This window comes from Pocillopora damicornis, chromosome 6 (assembly GCF_964200805.1).
Source record: "Pocillopora damicornis chromosome 6, jaPocDami1.2, whole genome shotgun sequence".
In the NCBI taxonomy this organism is placed as follows: domain Eukaryota; kingdom Metazoa; phylum Cnidaria; class Anthozoa; order Scleractinia; family Pocilloporidae; genus Pocillopora; species Pocillopora damicornis.
The window spans coordinates 23259668-23281450 of record NC_142675.1 but is presented as its reverse complement, the minus strand read 5'-3'; the positions used below and the strand labels follow the sequence as shown (position 1 = coordinate 23281450).

Genomic DNA, 21783 nt, shown 5'->3' with positions numbered 1-21783 from the left:
ATAACATGGTGCATGTGTTTAAATGTTTAGTGAATTTCAGAAACATCTGTTAAAAAAGGAGCCAGTTAGATCTACTTTACCCTTTAACTCCCATGAGTGACCAAGATAGAATTTCTCCTTACAATATTAATACAATATCAAGCAGACAAGTGTTAAGAATAAAGAAACATTTAAATTAGGGACTGTAAGTTGATTCAATACTAAATTCTCCAAACTAACAAAACAAGAACTGTATAGCAGACAGTTAGGAGAATTACTAATGAGATCTTGGGAGTTAAAGGGTTATTAAAGCAAGTTACTCAAAAGGGCACATTTTTCTCACACAAAACCAAAGAAGAACTTTGAGCAAACAACAGGAAAGTTAGAAAATCACAAGCACAAGGCAAGTCTTTACAAAATCAGTAAACTAATAGCAAGCTTGCTATAAAAAAAACCAGATCAATGTCAGTATCTCAGCTTATCTGTGTGTATCTTAGCAGTACCTCAGCATGTCTGAGCTTATCTGAGCAGTATCTGAGCCACCTCTTCCCTAACCTAATATTAACCCTGACTAACTTTAAGTCAACTGTTGTTGGGCTAGAGGACAAGCAGGTGCGCAGTTACTCAGAAACTGACACATTGATCCATAAACCCTTAATCTGTTGCAACACTTTTTATCCCTGATAATCATTAACCATTGATTGAACACATAAGATCAGGAAGCAGTGGATGCTATCCTCTCTAAGGATTTCAGAGAGGATTGATCAGAAAGGCCTGTAATTTCTTCCCTCTCCCTCGTCGTTTCAATGCTCTTAATTCTTGTGCATGTTAATCAACTAGTTTTTTTTTCTTTTTCTCTTTCGTCAATGATTATATATGTTGTTATTTCCTAGCATGGGGGCTTATAAGTCGGTTGGGTTTCAATTTTGTATGTTTGTAGGGGTTAGAGAAAGGTAATTTACCAGGTAGGGGACAAACTTGTCCTATTGTAAGTTTACCTACCTTTGGCAAATTGTTAAATTAAAAAAGAAATTTAAAAAAATAGGATTCGTGACGCCAACAAAAGGTTTTAAAACTTGACCTTGGCAAAAGTCCTGTAGCGTTGATGACTCAAATTAAAATGAGATCTGTTTTTCTCGATTTAATTCCATTTTGTCAAATGAGGATCATCAAAAGTGATTTTCTGCTACCTCGCTTTCCATTTTTTCCTTTTTTCGCATTTTTATTATTGTGTATCCAGCTGTTGTTTTTACTAAGAACTGAGTGTTTTGTCATTAGTCGCCAGGCAATCACGACTGTTATTCAGTCGCGATAATTTCAAAGTCGACAGTAAAAATATTCATATTTAGTCACGTATGATAAAAAATGCCGCTGTGTGATTGGTCTGGCCCTCCTAAAAGCAGATAAACTACTGCTATTGGTATGAAAATCACCGCACGCATACAAGCAGGCAAAGCTACGATTCAAAGTTGGCTAATTCTGATTAAAAAAAAAAACAAAAATGAATGCTTCGAAAATTCAACCTGACGGTTTTGTTGTTTTAGAGATGTCAGGAACTGCAGGATTACCACGAAATAATTCAAAAATAAATGGCACAGCTTGGAACGAAATCAACCCCGAGGGTAACGACGTGTCTGGCGAAGACGCGTCCAAGACGTCTGCAATCAGGCAACTATGGAATGGTTTCGTGGAAAATGCAACTCTTCATGGTTTATCTTATGTGGTTACCGGTAAATCGAGGATTCGTCGCATTCTCTGGGCTGTGTTTCTTTTGACGGCAATTGCGTTTTTTTCATATCAGTCCATCAGCATGTTAAAGAAGTATTTCAGCTTCCCAAGCACCACAAAAGTCAGTTTGAAATACGATTCGATGCCGCATTTCCCAGCCGTGACTATTTGCAACTTCAACAAGTACAGAAGTTCTGTTGTTAAAAATTTGACTTCGTTAGGACTGGGTGGAGCTACATATGAAAATGTAGACTTCAGCACACTAACCAACTTAACACAATTTTTATTCGATGCGGGACATCAAATCAATGATACTATGCATTCTTGTCGGTGGAACGGTAAACAGACCTGCGATTACAGGAATTTCACTCCAGTTTTGACCTCTATGGGGCTTTGCCACACATTTAATTCAGGTATGCTTTGGGATTTTTTTATCTTAACAAGCCTTCTTTTTTTCTTTGAGAATCTGTCAAGGTCTTCATTATTTATGCAGATGCTTTATTTTCGAAGCATCAGGGCTGTAATTTGTGTTATTTTGTTGTTGTTTTCAAGTCGATATATAATTACAACCGAGTGATCTGGAACGTTTGCCAAGACGCAAAGATTTAATCCATGTAGATCACTGTTACGATTACTGTTTGACGGAAAAATTCATGTTCGGTTAAATTGTTTACTTTAAATGATTATAAATTATTAATATGGATAAGTTGAGGGACTTACGTACGTACGGAGGGACGGACCGACCAATGGGTGGATGGATTGAGTGATTGATTCTCAGATTTTTCAGGGAAGGATGGTCAAAGTGTTTTGAAGGTCAATGAGGCAGGAGCAGACTCTGGACTTTCTTTGATACTGAACGTACAACAATATGAATATTTTGGAATTCAAGCAATCAGTGCCGGCCTCAAGATTCGTGTTCATCGTCAGAATACTCTGCCTATAGTTGGTCGGCTTGGATTTTCTGTTGGTCCTGGCACAAGTGTATTTGCAGGGATACGAAAAAAGAGGGTAAGTTATATAAGGAAGGAGAGCGGTCTGTGTAAATATCATAACCGTAGCAACCGAATGGGCCCTTTCCCGATTGTGCTCGGCAACTTTTGGGTAAGCTTTGACGTTTGGAGTATCCTTAAATTTCGTCCCTATTTGCGAGCAACTCCTTAAAGCTAGGTTCCAGCTGTTTTTTCTTGACCGATGTTAGCATTTATTGTGAAGAACAAAAAATAAAGCACTTAATTAATGTTCATATTAGAATATCAAGAAATTCAGCTGGCAACTTTTTGGATTTGGCATCTCTTTAGCATCGTTTAAGCATTCCGGTGAGCAACTTTCCAGAATTTTACGAGCACAATCGGGACAGTCCTACGACCGATTGCAATCCAGATCATTAATTTAGTTTATTAATTACTTGATCAGGAAGCCCCTGAGACCACGTTATCTTCTTTTTCTTTTTTGACACAATCTCATCGTTCTTTTTTAATCACTTTGTTAAAAGTACATCTCGAAATCAGCAGTGATTTGTTACTTACGACTATGAATACGTGGACTAAATAGACGTAATCCAAAATGGCTTTCAGATATTTCTTGTTCACAGCTTATGAAACAATTTTCACATTAGTATTTAAACGTGTCAAAAAAAAGGCAACAATTCTTCTTTTCCTACAGCCCTTTTCCAATCTGAAACACCTCGAGGTTTTCGTTCTTTCTCTCTTTCTTTCTTTCTTTTTTTTTGTTTGTTTCAGTTTTAAATGTCTTTTGGAAGCTTTGGGTCTGCCTCAAAGAGGGCCCTTGGATCACTTAAGGCTCGAGTTTGTTGTATCAAATCATAAGTCAAACAAAAAATAAATTCGTTCTACAAAATAATCCTTGAGCTTTACCATCCCTCCGTCTACTTGTTGAAGGTTATAAATCTCCCAAAACCGTACGAAAGCAACTGCTACGATGGAAAGATGGATGCCATAACTGATCACACGACGTACACAATTTCATCATGTTTGTCGCTCTGTGAGGCCAGGTCTTTGATAAAAGAATGCGGTTGTAGAAACATGGAAATGTCTGGTGAGTTTTCAAATGATACTTTTCTTAATTATTGAGCTTACCTTGGTAATTTCTCGTTTGGAACGATAATACACTTCCAAATTGACATTCAAGGGGGGGGGGAGGAGAGGGGGGGGAGGGATTTCACTCAGAAATCTTCTGGAAGTTTGCTAACGTTTCATGAAAGAAAGTAATCCCCGAACGGCAATGAAGAGGTGACGTTAAATAAATTTGGTCAAGAAAGTGAGAAGACTGATTGGAATTCTCTCTGCAAGGTTGAAAAATTGAATAGACCTTAAACCAAAGTAGTGGCATTTGAAAAATGTATGAAATTTATACCTAAATCATACCCTTAATAGACTTCTGAAAATTTTTGGTTGATACGAAGTAGTGAGGCAGACAACATAAAGAGAGGGAAAAATGACGTATTCTCCACCGTTGTGAAACTAGGAACTTTGAAAAGTAAAGAATTAATCATTAGGGCAATTATTATTTATTATTATTATTATTATTACATTCGTTGTGCGAGCGTGCCTTTAGTAATTCAACACATCGCTGTTCATGCACCAGCTGGTGCCATACGTTCGCACTGTAAATACTTTAATTACATCCTGTTTCAACAGGACTGAACGGCACCAAACCCTGCAAAACCAAAAAAGAGTTGACTTGCCTTCTTAAAGCTCAAGGTTCGTGTACATCATATATGTTTCCAATTTACTTCTGGCCTCGGTTGTTCGCTATGCACTGGATAAATCTTCATTTGCTGGATAGCGCAGCACGCCTGTTTTTTTCCTTTTTTGGTTTGTTTGTTTGTTTTTTTTTTTTCAGACACTTTTTTGCTGGATAGCGTTATCCGCCCAGGGCTTTATGATGTATTTCTAATATTTGAGCAACCTGATGCCATTGCCTCCTCATTATTTCATATTCCAGCTAACTTTCAAACCTTAAAGAAAAATCAGTGTGATTGTCCAGTGCCCTGTGGTGCGATTTCCTATGAACCCTACTTGTCATACGCTGCGTTCCCTAGCGAAGGATATTTGTCGCGGTTTTTCAAAGCAGAGGAGAATAACACTTACTGGACATCTGAAAGAATCAAACAAACACAAGAATGGTTAAGGTAATCGTATGTAAATTAAGTTTGTTGGACAAAGCCTAACGTTTATGGAAACTACATATATACGGTAAAGATAAACTCTGATTGTAACTACTCACTTTTCCTGTAAACTCGATCTTGAGGAAAAAAAAGATAAAAAATTTTGTGTCACGATCACAGCTAATGTAAGTATTAACAATGATAATAATGATAATGTTAATTGGCCTCTTCCCTAATGGGGCTTTTAAACATACCAGTTGACTATATATATAGCGCATCCAAGGAGTTAAACGTAAGGCAAAGAGAACAAGTCTAATAAGTAGTGGAAAGTAGGGCTTAAACCCGACCCCCCCCCCCTCCTGCGACGATTCCGACTTCCCCCTCGTCCACCTCAAAAATTCCAGAAAACTAAAACTTTTGTGGGTTGTTCCTGAGTGTGGGTCGAATTCTTATTTTTCAGGGTGACTGACCTAATTTTAAAGTTAAGCAAATTTGTATGTCAACAACTTGTTCATTATCACCTTTTGATATTTGATCAATTAATGGATTTCTATTTTTCTATTATAAACTCATTTGATCGAACTGAATCCACCTTATTCTTTATAATTCAATAAGTAATTTTATTTTTACAGGCAAAATTTTCTAGAGCTGCGTGTTTATTTCCAGGATTTGAATTACCAGGTTATTGAGGAAACACCGGCCTATGAATTGGCAAGTTTGTTAGGTAAGTTCATCTCTTTATATGTAAACAACAACTTTCTTCTTAATCTTTGAGGATAAGTGTCTATTTTGTATTTAAACTTGTGCTTATACTGCACTCCGTTACTCATAAAGACGCCATTTGCTGAAATTTCACGCTAAAGCCCCGGTACATCATCTCGAGCCTTTGCTGTCACGCAGGTTTCTTTAACATGAATGAATTGTCTCTTTTTCTTATTCTCAGGTGAAATCGGCGGTCAACTTGGTCTTTGTGTCGGTGCCAGTCTCCTGACCGTGCTTGAGTTCTGTGACGTCATACTTGGTATCGTAAGAATACAAATGGGATTGAGATGAACACTTTTTCACTTCAGAACATGTTTCGTTTTTTAAGACTAAAACATTTTCCATAGAACTGTGTTTTACATGGGTTAGGAATTGAATGAGATGCTAATGATGCAAAGCAAAATCAAGTGGAAACAAAAATGTAAGTGGAAAGAGAAGAGAGAAAGGAGAGACTGTCAACAGCATCAAAATTCTTCAGTACTAAGTACTGTGCCATGTCTCCCCCAAATAAAAAGTATTCTAAAGAGCGCCTTCAAGGCCTACTCTGAGACCTTAAGTCGCCTTTAGTCGCCTTAAGTCACCTTAAGTCGCCTTAAGTCGCCTTAAGTCGCCTTAAGTCGCCTTAAGTCACCTTAAGTCGTCTTAAGTCACCTTAAGTCGTCTTAAGTCACCTTAAGTCGCCTTAAGTCACCTTAAGTCGCCTTAAGTCACCTTAAGTCGTCTTAAGTCGCCTTAAGTCGCCTTAAGTCGTCTTAAGTCGCCTTAAGTCGCCTTAAGTCACCTTAAGTCGCCTTAAGTCGCCTTAAGTCACCTTAAGTCGCCTTAAGTCGTCTTAAGTCACCTTAAGTCGCCTTAAGTCACCTTAAGTCGCCTTAAGTCGCCTTAAGTCGCCTTAAGTCACCTTAAGTCGTCTTAAGTCGCCTTAAGTCGCCTTAAGTCACCTTAAGTCGCCTTAAGTCGTCTTAAGTCGCTTTAAGTCGCCTTAAGTCGCCTAAAGTCACCTTAAGCCACCTTAAGTTTCCTTAGGTTGCTATTGGTTACGCAATGTCATAAGGGTTCAACCCTTCCCAATTGACCTTATCCACTCCACTTCAATCATAGTTTTCTGCAGCTAGAAAAGTAGTTGGAGAGACTGGATAGGAAGTAGTTTTATGAAGTCACTTCTGTATTCAAATACAAGACTAGTTGTTTAAAGAGAGGTTCTATTAATGTTTGCACTAACTTAGTAACATGTTCTCTGCGAAGTTGCTAATAAGCTTGTTCGAGTTTAGGATATCGTTCATATCAATTTGTTATTCATACGCGAGGTGCTAAGGTTGATTGCGAAGAACTCAATAACCACTGGCTGTGCATATGAGATAAAAGGAGAAAGATCAGTCTCCACAATTAAACCATTACAGAATGCCAATATAAAGTTCACATTATGGATGGTAGGCATTTTCCTCCTGGTAAAACATCGCTGAAAATGTCATTGCGATTAGAGAATGTAAAGGCCTACTCTGAGACCTTAAGTCGCCTTAAATCGCCTAAAGTCGCAATATTTTTTGTGCCAATTTTGCTAAAGTCGCCTTAAGTCGCCTTAAGTCGCCCAAAGTTGCCTAACGTTACGGCGACTTAAGGTCCCAAAGTAGGCCTCCTTCAAATCTTTCAAGTGCCTTCAAAACAGAAAGGATACAAATGCAACCTCTAAATCTTAAGGGTGGAGAATTGTCTAAGATTTAAAAGCCAAAGTTACCAGTTGGGAACCAGTTTAATTTGCACTTGTGTTGCAATTTCGGGAATCTTGAAAGTAGAGGGAGAATAAGCCAATAAGAAAATTTGTTCCAGAAGAGAAGAAAACATTGAATAGACTTGGTAAAACTCCCATATGCCTCTTTTTTCAGGCTCATATGCATTATTCCACTACGGTGGACGACTTTAATTTCAAAAAGTAAGCATCAACACAAATGTTAGCCCGTGTGAACGGCTAGCTTTTTTGAACAAACAGAGCAAATGTGAATAGTTTTTCAGAACATTTGCTGTTCTGGAGCATTTCAGTTGAAAGTGTTTTGAAAATGTTAATTTGAATTTCAATTGAAATTGATTCAATTGATTTTGTCAACATTTCTTTTTACCTCTATTTCCACTGTCAGGATTTTAATAAAACTTTTAACTACAGTTTTGGCACAATTACCTTTCTTTGAGATCTTTTTCGAGATTTCCCCTTTCCACTTCAGGAGGAGAATTGGTGTCGAACGAAGTTAAATAGCAACGGGCAATTGAGAATTTTTTCATTCAGAAAGTCACACTCAAGACACGTGTGCAGTAAGCTACAAAATAATGAACAAATTGCCGAGCTGATTTGTTTACTTGCCTCAAAGAAGTGACGTGATTATCAGAGGAGTATAGATGTTTCCTTTCTATGATTACAATACTGGGTGCTTGTGCTCTAAAAACAACGCCAAATTAAAAACACCGTTTTTAGGTAAGGTTAACATTTCCACATTATGTAACATTGATTTTAATCGAAAGATTATAAGTCTGAACGGCCTGAGAGCTCAACCAAGTAGCAATATGGTTTCAAGAAAAGTCAGAGATCGAATTACAGTACCAGGATCCAAAACGAAGTACAGCATGTAGGAACAGCAAAATTGACCAAAAATTTTACGCGGAGAGTCACGAAAACGTGTCCGTGGCAGGTGCAATACGAGAATGATCCAGTCACTTTGTATACAGTTCTACTCTTCATGGTCTACAACACGTTTTTACCGAAACACTATGGATTCACCGCGTCCACTGGACTGTGCTTCTTTTACAGGCAATGTCGTGCTTTTCATTTCAGACATTTATGCTGCTAAAGAAGTATTTCAACTACCCGGTCACGACTGAAGTCAGTTCGAAACACGAGGCCATCACGGATTTTCCATCCGTGACTATCTGCAACTTTAACATAATCAGAAAGTCTATGGCTAAAGTAAATGGGAGCGATCAGCTTTTTTTTACTAGTATTTTAAGTCAATAATACAAGGTACTGTTTCAACTGAGAGCATTTTTAACCTTTTACCCTCTTAGATCATTATGCATCTTCTCCATACTGTTCTCCATACATTTCCACAGGCTGACAAGGAGAATTTGTTTCACAATCAAGAGCTGGTTTAGTTGTTGATCATCTCCTCTATTCTCATAACTTCATGTCTGATTCAGTGCTGATATAGTAAGGAGAAATTAGATGCTAGTCACTCTTAAAGGCTAAAGTGTTATGCAATTATACAATCTCGAACCCTACACAATTTCTTCACCTTGCGGGTCATCAAATCGACGACACTTAATTAATGCACAGCTGTCTTTGGAACGAAAAACCAACATGCGATCACAGAACAGTTGTGACTCCTATGGGGCTCTGCCACACGTTTAATTCAGGTACGATCAATGACTTCGAAACTTTTTTGAAACGCAAAATTTTGGGCTCTTTTTGCGGGCTTAAAACCTGTTACTGTCGCTATTTGCTGCTGGTGTTGTTATTTTCGCATCCAGTAACTCCCTTCGTTGTTTCCTTTCTTTGTTTTGCCAAGCTACTATCTCCATACTGTTTCTGAGAAGCTGCGCACCTACCCCTCCCCAATGTTGCGGTTTCCTGCGATTTCCTGCTTTCCGGTCGGCAGATTTCTTCTCTAAATAGAATTGCTATTAATAATTGTACTGCATATTTTTCAATTTCAAAGAAATATTGGGATCATATATGACACCTTTCTTAGCTTTTGCACAGCAGAAAACAAGAGAAGCCCCGTTCTCACAATTTATCAAAATGACTTGTATATCATCATAGATTGAAAGATGTCAGTTAACATAGTCCTCAACCAACTCTCAACTGTACAAATGCACTTGAGAAAGCTTAAGTGGAAATTTTATTGGTAAGAAAGTCAAAGTCATAAATGTTAATTTCATATCAGTGCTCTTTGACTTTCTTCCATCTCTTCCCTACTTAGGTGAGATTGGCAGTAGGATCCTACAACCTTACAACATTCGCGTAGCTCACAGGCCTATAACTACTTTACGACATTTGCTGACCAACGTTAAAGACAAAGACGAACCCAACAACAGACAGGGAGCGATTTATAAGATCGAATGCTCCGACTGCCAGGCCTCCTACATTGGTGAGACTGGTAGAAACCTTAACACGCGACTAACTGAACACAAACGATCTACTAGAAATGGCGATGTAAACAATCACATTTCTGAACATCACCGACAAACTAATCACAGAATCGACTGGGACTCTGCTAAATGCTTAACCTACAGTACAAACTACTTTCAACGACTGACTCTGGAAAGGCTGGTTCACTAACTTAGAACAGACGCCTCTCAACAGATGTCAACAATTACCAGCACCTTACAAACGACTCATTAACGACGTGAACAAACCGACAAACAGACCGACAAACAACAGACGGATCGAAACCGACCAATGACTGTTAACAAACTCTACATGAGTCTTCCAGCCAATCACATCACGGCTAAACAGACCAATCACGTTCAACAGACCAGACTTTATAACATCATCGACTGACAACTATTCCTTACTTGACTCTGAAGATGACTATCGCACAGATAGTCGAAACGTCAGTCACCAACAACAGTTCTTTTCAGAACTACACTCACCCGGACGATCACACTACACAAACTAGAGTTGGTCTTGGTGCCAGTCTTTTGACCGCACTGAAGTTTGTTAACGTTATAGTTGGTGCTATTGAAATTCGACTGGGCATGAGATTGTGGTGACCTCAAACATTCCTTAGTTGTTGCGTGACAATTAAGTTCTAGAATATTCTTGAGCTATTGCACTACATTTAGGTCTTAAAGGGGGATTTTGCAATAATTGATGGTAAACACAAGCCTTTGAGCAAAGAGTTATTAATCAAGTGTTGTTGTTGTTGTTTACAAATAAAAAAGATTAACTCTTATTGGTGTTCATCTATTATGAACGCTAAAAGATGAAGAAATAAGTCCTTTTAGTATTTTGAATGGAAGTGAATATTCAATAACATGGTGCATGTGTTTAAATGTTTAGTGAATTTCAGAAACATCTGTTAAAAAAGGAGCCAGTTAGATCTACTTAACCCTTCAACTTCCATGAGTGACCAAGATAGAATTTCTCCTTACAATATTAATACAATATCAAGCAGACAAGTCATAAGAATAAAGAAACATTTAAATTAGGGACTGTAAGTTGATTCAATACTAAATTCTCCAAACTAACAAAACAAGAACTGTATAGCAGACAGTTAGGAGAATTACTAATGAGATCTTGGGAGTTAAAGGGTTATTAAAGCAAGTTACTCAAAAGGGCACATTTTTCCCACACAAAACCAAAGAAGAACTTTGAGCAAACAACAGGAAAGTTAGAAAATCACAAGCACAAGGCAAGTCTTTACAAAATCAGTAAACTAATAGCAAGCTTGCTATAAAAAACCAGATCAATGTCAGTAATTCAGCATATCTGTGTGTATCTTAGCAGTACCTCAGCATGTCTGAGCTTATCTGAGCAGTATCTGAGCCACCTCTTCCCTAACCTAATATTAACCCTGACTAACTTCAAGTCAACTGTTGTTGGGCTAGAGGACAAGCAGGTGCGCAGTTACTCAGAAACTGACACATTGATCCATAAAACCTTAATCTGTTGCAACGCTTTTTATCCCTGATAATCATTAACCATTGATTGAACACATAAGATTAGGAAGCAGTGGATGCTATCCTCTCTAAGGATTTCAGAGAGGATTGATCAGAAAGGCCTGTAATTTCTTCCCTCTCCCCCCCCCCCTCCCCCCAGTGGTCCACTGTATTAACAAGCTTGTTCCAGACTATCTTGCTGATATGTTTAAATCACGTTCTCAAGTCCATAATAGACAAACTCGATCATCTGGTGCTTTGGATATACCTTTATGTCGCCTGTCAACAGGGCAGCGCTCCTTTGATTTCAGAGGAGCCAAACTCTGGAACTCTTTGAATGATGACATTAAGTCCTTAAAATGCCCCAGGAATTTTAGACATCATCTTGCAAATGTTTTATTAAATTGATATATTATATTATTGATATATATTTTGTAATTATATTATTGTATTTACATTCTCAATTAATTTATATATTTGTATTTTTTTTTTATTCTATTGAGCTGAAAAGCCCACTTAGGGAGCATCAATAAAGTGTGTATGTATGTATGTATGTATGTATGGTATGGAGACCATGATATTCCAAAGTGCAGTAACCCAATTAACATGCAGTTTTCGGTTACTCTGCGAAAGGAATGACTTGGGAGTTGCTAAGAAAAGAATCGAGTCCACAATTTAACTCTTCCACGAAAAAGGCGGTCACACAAGCTAATAGTTTAGAGTCCAGTCCAATATTTTTGTTTTTGCAAAACATACGCAGGCACAGTTAGGCGTTTTTATCTGATATGATACAGGCCGTTTCTGTTTGTTTTTGGGCTGTGAACGTACCATAGCAATTGTCTTCAACAGCGTCCATTTGCTTAAAATCCTGTGAATTTACGTCGTCGTGTTCTTGATTGTTTCTAGATATTTTAATTTTAAGCTCTTGAAACCGACAAAATGATATGAACTGAGAATAATAGAAGACTAGAAGATTTTGGTTGTTACAAAAAAAAATTCAACTTGCCCCCCCCCCCCCCCCCCCCGCTCCCCTCTGAAGCTCTGCAGCACTCTAATGATATAATTAAATAGACCCCTTTACACTCCGGTTGGCGACGACTGACCCACCCTCCGTTCCCCCCGGAAAACCAAATCCTTGAACCTCTGCCGCCCTCCCCGCCTTCACATAAACACACACCCACACTGGATACAGATACGTTGCATCAAGGAGTTTGTAGCTTTAACATTCAAAATTATTCAAATAATTTCGGTATGTTCATAATATTTATTTATTTTTAGTTTCTTACCTGTATATACAGTGGTCATAGTTTATCTTTTATCAATGACTTCACTTGGGAAACACCAAATGCAAAATAATGAATTTTGAAGGGATAATTATGATCGATACATCTATAAAAAAATATTTTTTGCTTCAATTTTTTACTTTAAAACCTGTTATCACAAAAGTATCAATATATATAATTTTAAACAACACATTAGAATTTCTACCTCAGATTTTATGATTTCCGTAAAGCTAAAGTACAAATAAACAAATGATGCCCAATGATTATTCATATCGGATCAAAGTATTAAAGCAGGTACTTCAGTCAAATTTATCCCATTGTTGCACGAAAACAGTTTTTTAGGGGAAGGCAAGGGTCCACTATGGATCCTGCATTATCTAAAGCAGAGTTGGGAGAGACAAAACATCCAAAGCGAGGCAAGTCATATGATCTTAACCACACTTCTGACGGTCAGACTGCTCAAGTCTCGAGTCAGAAAGCAGAAATAGAGAAAACATGGAATAAATTTGTCGAGTCGTCCACTCTTCACGGTTTGCTTCACGTCTTCTCCAGCTCAACTAGAACGCGTCGCTTTCTATGGGCTGTGCTTCTTTTGCTGGCGATGATGTGGTTTTCATTTCAGTCTTTCAAGTTGATTGAGAAGTATTACAGCCACCAGGTCACGACAAAAGTCAGTTTGAAATACGACCCCATGCCGACTTTTCCAGCGGTGACTATCTGCAACTTCAACGTGTTCAAAAGGTCTGTGGTTAGAACGTCAGCGTATGAAGAAATTTTGCCCCAGCTTCATGCATCCGTTGTTGAAAAAATGGACTTGTACGGTGTCAATGATAGCATTGACTTCAACAAATATCATGACTTAAACCTCACACAGTTTTACATCGATGCGGGACATCAAAGCGATGATACTGTTAATCATTGCATTTGGAACGGAAAACCGACCTGCGATCACAGGAATTTCACGTCCGTGTTGACATCGATGGGACTTTGCCACACTTTCAACTCAGGTAAATTTGAAAAAAATATATTTTCTCTTTGTGTGAAAAGCGACAGGGCGTGCATTTGGTCATAAGCAAGTGCAATTTACAAGGGTTAATGATAGTCAACATAACTATACGACAACTCATTTATTACATAGAGGATATTACATGACCGCATGGGGATAGAATTTTATCTTCGAGTGCTGAAAGTATCTCTCACGAGTGAGCGAAGCCGTGGAAAAGTACTTTCAAAAGTACTTCAACACTGGAAGATAAAATTCGTATCCCCAAGCGGCCATGTAATGTTCTGTTTATTTTATTTATACTGATGAAATTTCAAATATCCTCACACGTGAAAGATAAAAATAGTATCTAATATCTTCACTGCGCGCGATGAAGATATGATTTTTTAGTAAAAGGAAAAATTCTGGTATTTCATCGGTATCTATATAATAATATTAAATCCTAATATAATCTCCGCCGAATGCTGTTAATTCGCAAAATCAGTTGAAGCGTGTTTCCTCTCTGAGTTGTCTGCTTTTATTTTACTTCATATGGTGAGAAAACTCTTAAAGGTACGTTGACACAAATATTAGGCAGGTCATTTAAAAAAATGTGTTATTCATGAAAATCGTGTCTAAACAATTGACACTAAAACAATTTTGTAGTTTTTTTAATCATCTTTTTTTTCAAGCCTGCACAGAAAAAAAAATTTTGAAATAACCACGTTTAACTGTCTTTTATAAATATTGCTGTACTCACAGTGTTTGCTCTAGTGTTTAATTAATTAAAACACAGTCAGTAACGAGTTTCAATTTACATTTTTAATAAAGTTCGGATGTAACGCGCGCTCCCATTGGTTGAAAGAGCGTTTTTCATCAGAGAACACGCCATCTAACAATTTGTACAATGTCTGACCATCTACCGGCCGGACTTCTCTCAGGCTGTTTTTTTTTTGTTTCGTTTTTTTTTTTTTTCCCAAAAAATTGACCCACAAGTCTTGCATGACCTATAACACGAACATGATAAGGAGCACTTAGCTTCAATTGATACAGAACAACCTAAAGGAACCCAAAGACGTAGCGCCCTTTGCAACAGAACAGAGAACAATCAAGGCGAGATTGGACTAGTCTCAGGGAGCAAAACTGGCGCGAGAAGCTTTCCAAAAATGGAATGCTCTCTTTGATTGGCCCATTCCTGAAAAGAAGCGTTGTTCGAGTGAAAGCTGCTGATCTAGGCTTTGTTTTTTTGTTGTATTTTTGCCAGGAAGAGATGGTCAACGTCTACTGCGAGTAAAGTAGGCAGGTTCCAATCGTAGATTACACTTGATATTGAACGTTAGACAAGAGGAATATTACGGGACGACATCATATGTTGCCGGCCTCAAAGTTCTCATTCATGATCAGCAGACTCTGCCGCTGGTCTCTCAGCTTGGCTTTGCTGTGAGTCCTGGTACGAGTACATTTGCGGCGTTAAAAAAACTACGGGTAATAGATTACATTGTCTAATACTGTCGGATTTTTTTTTTGTGAACTTAGTTTTGTCAGCTCATGGATTTAACAAGTGGAAGGCTTTAACCCCTAAATTTCCTCCGATTCTTACAACATCCATACATTTTCGAGCAGAAAGGTGATGAAAAGTAAGGATGATATCAGTTACGGGATGTCATTTGAGTTCACCGCAAATTTTCAGATCTAATTCCATAAGAAATTTATGGCAGTAAGTGGTGAGAATTTATGTGGAAATCTTAGAAGTGAAAGACTTTTAAGTCTAAGAAGCATAAGAATGTCGTCCTGATCGACAAGTTGTATCTCAAAAAAAATTCGAGACGATTGGACGACATCCTCCAAAACATTTTTAGGTTTCTCTTTAATTGGATTGTTACGTCAGTATCTCGCCCATTGTTAGGATTCTCTTTTATTGGATTGTTCAGCAGTATCTTGAGAACTTTTACGATTCTCCTTCATTCGATTGTTACGTTAGTTTCTTGTGTAGTTTTAGGATTCTTTTTAATTCCATTGTTACCCTAATATCTCGCGCACTTTTAGAATTATCATTCAATGGATTGTTACGTTAGTATCTCGTGCACTTCTAGGATTTTCTTCCAATGGACTGCTACGTTAGTATCTGACGCACTTTGGGATTCTTTTATATTAGATTGTTACGTCAGTATCTGGCGCACTTTTAGGATTCTCTTTCGATGGATTGTTACGTTAGCATCTCACGCACCTCAAGGATTCTTTTTCATTGGATTATTACGTTAGTATCTCACGCACTTTTAGGCTTATTTTTCATTGGATTATTGCGTTAGTCCTTGCACACTTTTAGGATTCTTTCTCATTATCTCGTGCATTGATTGGGATGTTACGTTAGTCTCTTGTGCCCTTTAGGATATATTTTTCAATAGATATAGCTTCGTTAGTACCTCGCGCACTCTTGGGATTCTCTCTCATCGGAGATAGGTTAGTTTTATGGACAAAGTATAAGGCGCATGGTGAAGTTAACCACAAAAATTAGGAATTCTTTCGAAACTCAATTGAAAATTGCTCTGAAATTAAAGTTCTGTTTGACCACAGACAATCAATCTTCCAAAACCTTACGAGGGAAACTGCCATGACAAAGAGATTACTAGCATACCTGGCTATAACAAGTACACGATTCCTTCTTGCCAAGAGATTTGTGTGACCAACTTTGTAATAAACAAGTGTGGATGCAGGGACGCTTTGATGCCGGGTAAGTCATTTAAGTTTAACCATTTGTTAGCTTGCAAGGCGCTCATCAGATCAGCAGCGAAGAACGCGCGCTTTTCTGTCCACCGGAGATCTGGCACTAGTAATGGTATAACGGTATTAGTATATATTTAAACGGTGGATAGCGTCATAGGCAGGCTCTGATTGACTTCTCAAACTCCGAATATCCTTTGTTATTCACTTGAAGCACAGAGTTTGCACCCGAAAATATAATTGTCGTTACAGGAAAAAATGAGCTACTTTTTTTTTTTGTGCCGTATTATCTCACTGTTTTGGTCTAAAACAACAAATCACCTCAGAGTCAGTGGCTGGCGGTGGATATCAACCTCGCTGCTTCACCACTCCCACTTCGATGACTAGTTGCTAATGCTCAGGAGCCGATGGGGCTTCTGATATGATGTACTTCGTTACGAATTTTAAATCTTGATCCCCAAGCAAAAACTCAGCTTAATTCAGGTTCTACAATTCTTTTTCTTGCTCAAACTGTTAGGTCTTTTAGGTGACAGGTATTTATGAGTAACTTATGACGGTAAAAATTAAGCAATACATTTGTACCGCTGTGTCCTTCTCAACATTTTAGCTTGTCATTTTTGCAAAACCATTATTTCGGATTAATAATACTCTTATTATTGGGTTATGGCTCACTAAAAATCATACCGCTAAATGTTAATTGAGCGCTGGTGAATAACTTCACACACTTTTGCACATAAATGATATCATACCAAAGTTTACAGGTACATAGTCTGAAGTGTCAGCTGTCATTTCGACCCATTCCCCACGGGCACCCGTGCGAGAGATGGGGCTTCACCCGGGGGTTTGGGCGAGGAGACCACTTACCTATCAGATTAATAAATGCGTGCGCGGAAAACATGGGGGTTCACTTTTTATGAAAAAGCGATAAGAAAATCAGTGCTCTTGTTAATTTTCTCTTCTCTCGACTTTTTCATAGACATAAACAACACCAGAGTGTGTGGATTGAGTGAAATCAAGAACTGCCTAGTGAAAGAGATGAGTATGTAGACATTTATATTACTTGTTTTGTAACACTTATGACAAAGTCTGTTAAATCGCTTGTATTTAGTCCAAAGGTCAAAAAACTTTCAGAGTCTTCGACTGAGTTACGGAGAGGAGCTGGGGAACGAGTAATCTCGTACTGAGATCCTGCCGTGTAACTGCACCTGAAATGAACACTCTCAACCGCTTGGCCGTGGAAGGTCTGGGTAAGACACTAGGAGACAAGGGTATACCAAGTGTTTCATCAAGATTCATTTACTTTCCAATTCCGACTCCCTGTCATTCCAAATAGATGAGGTAGGCCAAGACGTAACCAGGAGACCCCCTTAGCCTTTCACTGCATACCCTCGAAAGCATTTAGAGGAGGATTCCTCCCTTCCACAAGCCCTTTCACAATGTCATGAAAGTGGCGTTTTGAACTCGCTCGTACTTGAGAGGTCAAAAGATACTTAAGTTAAAATGTTGCATTGCTCCTTTCAGGCAACTTTTACAGTAGAATAGATGACCAGTGTGAGTGCCCAGTACCTTGTGAATCCATCTCTTTCAATCCCATATTGTCATACGCTGCCTTTCCGAGTAAAAATTTCATCAAAAGGATCGTCAAAGAACATGATGGATCCAATGTTACACCAGACTTAATAAAAAGAGGATAAGAAATATTGAGGTATTCGTATTGTAGTTTCGAAAGGTGAAGATTGTGTTGAGCCATGGAGCGACAAAAATTTAAAGTGGCTGAGCAAAAGTCAAACAAAAGTTAGCGAGCGTTGACCCTGAATTTGTTCTATTTTATTCCATTGCTTTTTATTCTGTGAGGTCATTTTGTTATTTGCTATCACACAAAGTTCAGAATATGATCTCTCTCAATTACTTGTGATGAGGCAGTTTCGTTGATAAGTCTCTTGAGGTTGTGTACCTACGGCCACACATGAATTTTGTCTTGTTACTAAAACAAAGGATTCTCGACCAATCTATGGTGGAAATAGATTAACAAAACAATGAACAGCTAATGAAATCAGAAAATACTGACATTTCATTTGGGAAATAATACCTGAAAAAATCTGACCTGTAGTTGGCTACTTACCACATAAGTATTTATTTCATATTTAATACTTCAACAGCCAGAATCAGCTGGAACTGCGCGTGTATTTTCAAGAACTCAATTACCAAGTCATCGAGGAAATACCTGCTTATAACTATGAAAGTCTTTTAGGTACGTGTCGGCGCAAGATCCACAAATTGGACTTAAGATCTCTTGAAGTGCATTGTAAATGCGTGACTTTCGAACTTGCGTGACATTTGCGTTACAGTTGGCCTTTGTGCCATTTGATTCCTTTAAATAGTTTTTCTCTCCCGCTTTCATTAATCGCCTGTTCATCCAAAGTTAATTTATAAAGTGTGATTTCAAGCCACCGGCGTATAGGGACTGATATGTAAGTTGTTTTCGCTTTTTTGTTGTTTATCTCGTTTCGAGCAAGCTCTTTCGTCTTTATTTGTATATATATTTTGTGTTTACCGTAGCATTTGGTTCATTTATTAGTTCCTTTATTATGTTAGATTCATTTACGCTGTTAAGTCGCCACGTGTTTAATTGAATACAATCTATTATATAAGTCCCTTTTTTAATTCGTTTACAGTTTACGAGATTGATTAAAGTTATGTCCCTGTAATATATTCCCTGGATTTGGTTGGCATTTTTCTCCGGTCACGATTTTCTTGGTATTTCATCGAGCCTTGATGTTCGTTTGCCGCAACATGCATGGTCCAGTCGTCTGGGAAAAAAATATTTGGTGATAACAGAGAAGTCGAATTTTTCGTTGATCAAAGCTCTGGGATGACTTAATTTTTAAATATGTTACAAGAATATGTTATATATATGTTATATATTAGAATATATCACTTCTAATTGTCACTTTTAAAAACGATCCTCTTTTCCGTCGGGTGCTTAGTTGCCAGGCCTCTGAGAAAGGTCTAGGCCGAAAGTGACGTTACTTTGGTTATAATCCCGGTGTTTTTCAACTGTAAATTACTTCTATATCGTGCCAACAATTTTCTCCTTTCTATCGATCATGAAGGTACCCATAGTCTCTCTCTCTTTAAAACCTTGACAGCTATGCCTATAACTGTGAGAATGAACATTTGTAAAAAGATCCTAGTTTATCACATAATTGTCGTTGGAGGTCAAAAAGACTAAGATCTTCTTGCCTTCTTTTCACCACAGGTGAAATCGGCGGTCAAGTTGGTCTTTGTGTTGGTGCCAGTCTCTTGACCGTGCTTGAATTCTTTGACCTCATAATTGCTATCGTCGGGATGCGACTAGGATTTAGATAAAATCACACACTGAACGATATAATAGCGTACAGCAGGAGCCCATTGCTGCTTACAATGAGGCCTTAAACTACGGTAGAAAATTGAAACAAATCTTCAAGCTTTCACCGATCCATGCATCACCAGATGATCAGACCTTTGAAGCCAAAGAGATTTATTTGCAAAGTTTAGGTCTTTGATTTAACCTCTAGACACGCAACCGGCCCTCAGAATCGCAAACTTAGCTAGGCGTTTTAGCAAGCTTTTGTAGCTGCGAATAACCCCCGTGAACTACGAGCTCAGCTGGTTGGTTAGCAAGTTAGTGTATTTTAAACATAGCGAGAGTCTTCTCTGTAATCATTAATGTTTAAGCAAAGCATAACTTCTTTAGTTTAGAAAGCAATTGGTATCATAATCGCTAATGGTCATACGCAGTAGAAAGTAAAAACGACTGCGGTAAAGCCTTTTTAAAATACTCGATGTCATCCCTGGCAATGCCATCCCAACTCACCTCCCCAAACCAAGTAACAAAAATCATTCCTCAATATATTACTCTATTGCTGGTTTTCAGTGTCACGCCATTCAAAATAGATCAAAATAAAAAATAAAAAACCGTTCAATCGATTTAGTCTAGAATCTGGAAATAGAAAGAAGCTAGATATGTAAAGACTCTCGCCAAGATTCAGGTCACAGCAATTTTTCTTACGGAAGATATGAGGAGAAACGTTTTTCCCAAATTTATAGAGATTTGTATGGAGCCGCCATGTGCCCACCTAGATGGGCACCAACATGGCGGCCGGAAACCAGCAGAAACATCTGTCACTGAGTTTTGCTACAAAAGCGTGAATTTATCTCTCTAAGAACTCATAAACGTAACAATAATACTTTATTCTAATACAAGAACTGTTCAGATAGCTGAATTTCCCTAAATAAGTCACCTTTTAAACCAACATAACAGCTCTCTCGCTCGTCATGTAAAGGCCACGTCACGCAAAAGCTTAGAAATTCAAGAGTAGTCTATCACTAAACCAAGAACCCATTTGGAGTGAAAATTTGTCTGAATATTAGTTTTTAGCTACTCTAATACATCATGAAAGTAAAATCTCAGGAGGATCAATAGTTCTGAAGTCTGAAATTTAGTGACGTCACGTGAAAACCAGCAATAAATACCTGTAAATTCAAGTCACCAAGTCTGTAAAAGTTGTTTAATTCAATAAATAATCTGTCTGTCTCAAATTTTCAGTAAACAAATGTTTGTGGTATTGCGATAAGTGATCAACGACTCTTCTACTGGTGATCTCAGCCTGGGACTTACGTGACTGGGGAAAGACTTGGGGGCGCCTTGGAAATGGGACGGCGTGACTTCTATTCTGCAAAGGATAATTATATTACGTCCTTGAATCCAGTCATGCGTCAACATTAAGTTGCTTGGTTAGTTACGCAAAGGAATTGACAACTAGAGCATCCACTGTGATATGTTTTATTTACCGCAGCTAGATAGAAGCGATAATTTTCTTTCGTATGAGGGAATACAAAGGTAATAAAAACCGTGAAAAAAAGAGAAAGGTTCAAAGGAAAAGTATATAGACTAAAAGAATTTGAACCTGCGACTCTTTCATGATAGCAATTTAGTAGGTTAACCAACCGAGTTGCCAAGGCAACTGGAAGCTGGTCAAAATGTTATATTCATCTTCATTATCTCATCATTCTCATATCCCTACCACACCAGAGCTTAAACATGCTTTAAAGCTACCTTGTTAAGCGAGATTTGTCGACTCCATTTAAGCATATTGAAAAGACGAGTTGGTGAATTCTTGAAACCTATGGAATAGAATAAATCAGTTTTCCAGTTAGCTGTTTCTGATTTTCATTCAGTCAAACCCGGTTTAACTAAACGTGTTTTTCTTGTAATATATCAACCAGTTAATATTCTTGGACTATTTCTAGTCTTCGAAAGAACAGCCTGCCGTTCATATGAGTTAACTGATTACTAATTCAGTGTGGAAGATGAAAAGTTATTAATTATTAAGCGGATTATCATAATTGAAATACATCTCACCGCAAGATAATTGAAATATTTCACGGCAAGCTCCACTCACCGTAGAAACTCAACATCTGCTTTTCGTGTCAAACTAAATTTGACTGAAGTACTTACTTAAGCATGTTGACAAATATTTCAGTTGGCTAAGAACTTGCTTTAGCAGGTACTT

General features: G+C 37.9%; 1 protein-coding gene, 2 long non-coding RNA genes and 1 pseudogene across 4 annotated transcripts; 2 read left to right on the top strand and 2 right to left on the bottom strand.

Annotated features, from left to right (window-relative positions):
* Positions 1 to 1654: 1654 nt before the first annotated feature.
* Positions 1655 to 6029, top strand: LOC149044533 (acid-sensing ion channel 4-A-like). The gene is made up of 7 exons (XM_089208547.1): positions 1655 to 2120; positions 2495 to 2715; positions 3606 to 3762; positions 4365 to 4427; positions 4672 to 4858; positions 5467 to 5558; positions 5778 to 6029. The coding sequence occupies exons 1-7, from the start codon at positions 1790 to 1792 to the stop codon at positions 5885 to 5887; spliced, it is 1161 nt and encodes a 386-aa protein (XP_089064673.1). The 5' UTR covers positions 1655 to 1789; the 3' UTR covers positions 5888 to 6029.
* Positions 6030 to 6082: 53 nt separating this feature from the next.
* On the bottom strand, positions 6083 to 6667 carry LOC149044532 (uncharacterized). The gene is made up of 3 exons (XR_016187376.1): positions 6598 to 6667; positions 6438 to 6497; positions 6083 to 6147 (listed from the first exon to the last, which is right to left on the bottom strand). It is a non-coding gene; the product is annotated as an uncharacterized LOC149044532 (long non-coding RNA).
* Positions 6668 to 12822: 6155 nt separating this feature from the next.
* Positions 12823 to 20107, top strand: LOC149044531 (acid-sensing ion channel 1C-like; annotated as a pseudogene). The gene is made up of 7 exons (XR_016187358.1): positions 12823 to 13532; positions 14772 to 14992; positions 16082 to 16238; positions 17205 to 17267; positions 17750 to 17933; positions 18388 to 18479; positions 19488 to 20107. The product of XR_016187358.1 is annotated as an acid-sensing ion channel 1C-like (transcript).
* Positions 19472 to 21442, bottom strand: LOC149044530 (uncharacterized). Its single transcript, XR_016187374.1, has 3 exons — positions 21327 to 21442; positions 20889 to 20943; positions 19472 to 19582 (listed from the first exon to the last, which is right to left on the bottom strand). It is a non-coding gene; the product is annotated as an uncharacterized LOC149044530 (long non-coding RNA).
* Between the last annotated feature and the right edge of the window lie 341 nt (positions 21443 to 21783).

Excerpts from the sequence above, each read along its gene's own strand:
- LOC149044533 (XM_089208547.1), top strand. The coding sequence starts at position 1,790 with ATGTTAAAGAAGTATTTCAGCTTCCCAAGCACCACAAAAGTCAGTTTG. Across the intron at positions 2,121-2,494 it reads TTGCCACACATTTAATTCAG|GGAAGGATGGTCAAAGTGTT; the intron begins GTATGCTTTGGG and ends CAGATTTTTCAG. Across the intron at positions 5,559-5,777 it reads TGAATTGGCAAGTTTGTTAG|GTGAAATCGGCGGTCAACTT; the intron begins GTAAGTTCATCT and ends TCTTATTCTCAG.